A 4,745-nucleotide genomic window follows, 5' to 3' on the forward strand; every position below is an offset into this window, starting at 1 on the left:
TGTGATGATTTCACTTGCTAGACAACAGTAGTTTTTTATCAAGTTTTTTGTATTTATATGATATATATATATTGTAATTTCTAAAATATTATTGTATTTTTTTATAATACATAAAAATTAAAATTTGTGCATTTCACATCAAAAGCTTACCAATTAATTGAGAAAACTTACCATAATACATCATTCAACTACCGTTTATAGCAGGCACTGACCGGCACGCGGCCAATCCTGGACCACACATGTGATTTGTTTGGTCCTATTCTAAGTTCTAATGGTCGTTGGAGTCCCCCTTCAAGGCCTAAGCAAAGCAAATTGGTAGGGCTTTCGAGTGTCAGCCATGGTGGTATTGGCAGCTCTATACTGTATGACATCTTCAGTTGTAGCCCACTATACGAAGTCTTCCCCTTATCCTTCGCAATCGGGTTCAATGGACACCGAATTGTCATTCACGAAACGTAAAGCCTTGCTGTGTTCTTCTTCTTTGATGTTGTCAGGTCTTTCTTGGTTTAAGTCTAACTCTGCCTTGGCATTACAAGTTGATGAACTTCAGCAACAAGAAGAAAGAATTGTTGAACTCTTCCAGGTCTTCATCCTCTCCTCTTGTAGCTTGTGGTATTGTGCAATGAGACACCATAATGAAAATGGGATCTTCGTTGTCAGTTTTAAATGTGCTTTAAACTCAGCATAAATTATGGTTGAATTTGAATTGTTGTATGATATGATAATTAATGCTTTGATCATGTTTTAGATTTCTTTGTGATCAATGTGATTTTTTTTCTTTTTATGGTTATCTGATGAAGGATAATTGCAAACTTTTCCTTTTTTTGGTTATTTATGAAGAGTTTTAACGCGTTAGTGTAATGGAATCTTTTGCATTGACTTTTGGTATCAATCCATTACTTGTCGATTGCGGGATTAGTTACTGACCACTGTTTTAGTTAATGATAATCACATAGTCCCTGAATGAATATATTTTTTTGCCAACCTGTTTTATATCAATTACTAATTTGAAGATTCATCTTAGTTGAGGTTGTTGTACTGTCAGATGTAACTTCCAACTAGGATAAAATTCAGTTCTACATCACTTATCAAAGGGTTTAGAACTCTACATATTCTCCACTATAAGAATTTTGAAAACTCCTAATACAAGTAGCTACTTTGGTTGCAGGAGATGTAAATTATCTCCATTTGATGTAAGGTTCCTTCATGTACTTTTTAAATTCCCGACGGAACTTTAACTGGCTTCTATGCTTGTAGGAAATTTCACCTTCTGTTGTCTTCATTAAAGACCTTGAATTGACTAAAGTTCCCAAGAACTCTGCCCAGATCGCTGCATTAGATGATGAAAATGCAAAAGTGGAAGGGACAGGTTCAGGCTTCATTTGGGATCAGTTTGGTCACATTGTAGGATTTCCATTCTTTTTATGGTCTTTTTGTTTCAATTATGATTCTTAGTATACTATTAGATCTTGATCTTTCCATTGCTTTTATCATTGGCTATATGTTATCATATCTAGATGCTATCCTTTTGCCCTTAAATTTTTGCAACGCCCATTTTAAAAGTTATATTCCATTTTTTTCTCTGAAAAATTGAGAAATAGATGCAAATAGTCTTAATTAATGAATTGATGATGCTGCATTGTTTCTAAGTAGCTGCTGAAGCCACTCTTGTGATTATACGCTGTCTGTTATTGATATTGGGAAACTATAATAAATGGACTTTGAAGGTTATCTACTGTCTTTTCATGTCTCTGTTCCTCAAATGCATGATGCTTTTGTTTCTGTGAAATATTACACAATTTGTTTGAAATATTGGTCAAACAATGTTTAATTGTCACATCCCTGAAGCATTAGAATTCTTTTAAATTTCTGTGGCAAAAGATTGGCTGCAAAATTATTTGTCAGTCAGGTATCTTTGCTTGCGCTTCACTTTTGTCACATATATCCTCTGAAATGCGGTTTGCTGCAGCAGTTAAAACAAGCTTTACCTTTATGGCAGGTTACTAACTATCATGTTGTTGCCAAGTTAGCTACAGATAGAAGTGGACTACAGCTCTGTAAGGTCCTATTACTTGTACATCTCTGACATCAACAGGCATGAACTGGACTGCACAGGACAGTTCGATGTGCATGTAGCAGTTCTCTTTATCCTATTATGGGGAATAATCTATTTTTGTGTCCATTTATTGTGTAGATATCACTGGTGGATGCTAGAGGGAACAATTTTTCCAGAGAAGGAAAGATTGTTGGTTATGATCCAGATTATGATCTTGCTGTTTTAAAGGTGCTCAGTGTTTGCTGACAAAAGTACTTTGTCTAGTTTTCTAGCTAAGTATCATCTATTCTGATCAGTATTTTCGAATGTTCTCACAATCCATGTTTTAGTTCCCTAAAGAAACTTATTTATGACATTCTGGAATCAATTTCTTAGTACCTGCACATTCTTTCTTCGGAGATGTATTTGCTTGAAGCATTAATTGATGATTATTTTCGGGAAACCTTTTCAGACATCTTTTTGTAGTTAGTATGTTTGCGGTTCTCTTATCATCGTGCTGAAGTATAACATAGCGCACCTTACTTACGCCATGAGCTTCCTCTTAATTTGAGATTTAGAGATTGAGAAAAGGTCTGATCAAATGTCCTGCCTATGACGTTCTACAAACATAAGGATGTAGAGCAGGTGACTTATGGAGATGGATCAGACTGTTACAATTAGTATCTTCGAGTAGCAATTCCAGTCTTCTAAGATAATGGATTAAGTGATTTCTACATGGAGAACATGTTGCTTGACCAATAGTGGAGATTAATTTCTTAGTACCTGCACATTCTCTCTTGGCGAATATTGTTTGGAGCAATAATTAATTAACAAACCTTGGACAGCTTTAAAGGTTTTCCTTTAGTGAGTATTTTCTCTGTTTTGTCTCTACCGTTTCTAAAGTCTAATACAGCTTTCTATCCTTAAACCATAGGCTTTCGTCTTAACTTGTCAATTATGAGACTGAGAAAGGTCCAATCCATATCATCCTTACAAAGTGCTGAGACCTATGAATGCAGAGTGATCAGTGATGGAGATGGATAAAGCTGTTAAAATTTGTGTATATGGATGAATTTACTGCTAATGTTTGGTTACCTAAGAGGAGGAAAACATTCAGTACGAACTGTTGATAAGGAAATGTTTTCTGAAAGCCTTGGAGACTTGTGGAGAAACCAGTTGGGTTCTAGACTTGTTATTTCCACAACAACAGTGACCAATTCATTTTTGCACAGTAGCGGCATCCAATTGCATCATTGTGAAACTTGTTCACCCTATCTAACATGTTGTTTTTATCCTTGAAGGACTTACACATGAAAATTCATTGAGCTGTTTTTTGAATTTCCCTCCATCTGAACTTTCATTTAAATCAATTTGCTGTGCCTTTTGCTTGCATAATCAGAAAACTGATCCATTTTTGAGGCTTTGGGGAGGGGGGGGGGGTTCACAGTGGTGTTGTCTGGTCACAGTTCAAGATAATAACATTTTTTTTTTACACGATCACAGTCTAAGAACATGAATTAGTAAGTTGTGGTGCTCTAGCTTTTGGAAGTAGTTCAACTCACCACACATTCTACATAAAGATAGGGGCCTTAAACATCTGATTAGATTCCTAAAATGATCATATAACAGTGAGAACTAAATCAAAATAAAAGAAAATCTGACGGGATAGCATTGCGTTACCACCAGGAGAATTCCTCGATACAGCTATACAAAATATAGATGTCATTTCAAAAAGTTGTTTTATCCAACTTAACCAAGAAAATGTGGTTTTAGCCATAATTTGATGCTACAAGGTCTGTCCAGCAGTCGTATTAATTATTTTTTATCTTAAGATAAATTGTATCTCCCACATATTTATTTTTCTCAAATTAAAGTAAATATTGAACTGTCTTGTCCGTGAACTACAACATAGGAAGAGAATAAGATATTTTGTGTTTGATTGTTTGACATTAACCATCACTCACTTGTGATATATCCCTCATATTGCAGATCACAATGTGTTTATAAATTTGAAGTACATATGCTCAAGTTGCTTTTGGATGCTATTTTTTCAGCATGCAAAAACTACTGTTGGCATAAATGCATGCAATGATACTTTGATCTATATGTGCTGTGCAGCTGTTTTGATACCTTATTTTGTGTCAATTGGGCAGTTTAATATACTTGACTTTGTGCAGATTAATGTAGAAGGAGATGAACTGAAACCAGTAACTCTCGGTACATCCCAAGGCCTCCGTGTTGGTCAGAGCTGCCTTTCCATTGGAAATCCATATGGATATGCAAACACTTTAACAACAGGGGTAACATTCATTTTTGGCCTGAAAGTCCGATTGTGTTGACTCTTGAAAGCAATTTCTTCTGGAAACAATAATTGTGTGTGTGAATTAGTAGCTGGTGGCTTCACTACATATGGATATGGTTATTCCAATATTACAGGTCATCAGTGGACTGGGCAGAGAGATACCTTCACCAAATGGAAGAGCCATTAAAGGAGCTATTCAAACTGATGCCGCTATTAGTGCTGGTTATCTTCTACTTTCCTTGAAATTTCTTTAATCTTAGATTGATGAAATTGACGAGTTCTCTCTTTTTATCCCTTTTTTTTTGTCTCATAATCAAGAAAGCAAAATATGATAACTTTGTGGTAAAATATTTAAGAAACACGGTCAGTTTGAAACTGGTCTAACCGGGAAATAAGGTTTACAGCAAA

General features: G+C 35.3%; 1 protein-coding gene across 1 annotated transcript; it reads left to right on the plus strand.

Moving 5' to 3' along the window:
• The first annotated feature begins 276 nt into the window (after positions 1-276).
• Positions 277-4,606, plus strand: LOC113756436 (protease Do-like 5, chloroplastic). The gene is made up of 6 exons (XM_027300121.1): positions 277-583; positions 1,258-1,404; positions 2,000-2,062; positions 2,195-2,284; positions 4,213-4,335; positions 4,472-4,606. The coding sequence occupies exons 1-6, from the start codon at positions 338-340 to the stop codon at positions 4,589-4,591; spliced, it is 789 nt and encodes a 262-aa protein (XP_027155922.1). The 5' UTR covers positions 277-337; the 3' UTR covers positions 4,592-4,606.
• The last annotated feature ends 139 nt before the right edge of the window (positions 4,607-4,745 follow it).

The sequence above is a fragment of the Coffea eugenioides genome, unplaced genomic scaffold (genome assembly GCF_003713205.1).
Source record: "Coffea eugenioides isolate CCC68of unplaced genomic scaffold, Ceug_1.0 ScVebR1_232;HRSCAF=871, whole genome shotgun sequence".
Lineage (NCBI taxonomy): Eukaryota > Viridiplantae > Streptophyta > Magnoliopsida > Gentianales > Rubiaceae > Coffea > Coffea eugenioides.

What these genes read in the sequence shown, in the direction of transcription:
- LOC113756436 (XM_027300121.1), top strand. Translation starts at nt 338, where the DNA reads ATGGTGGTATTGGCAGCTCTATACTGTATGACATCTTCAGTTGTAGCC. An exon ending in GGGATCAGTTTGGTCACATT is followed by an intron (nt 1,405 to 1,999) that starts GTAGGATTTCCA and finishes CCTTTATGGCAG; the next exon opens with GTTACTAACTATCATGTTGT. An exon ending in CAAACACTTTAACAACAGGG is followed by an intron (nt 4,336 to 4,471) that starts GTAACATTCATT and finishes CCAATATTACAG; the next exon opens with GTCATCAGTGGACTGGGCAG.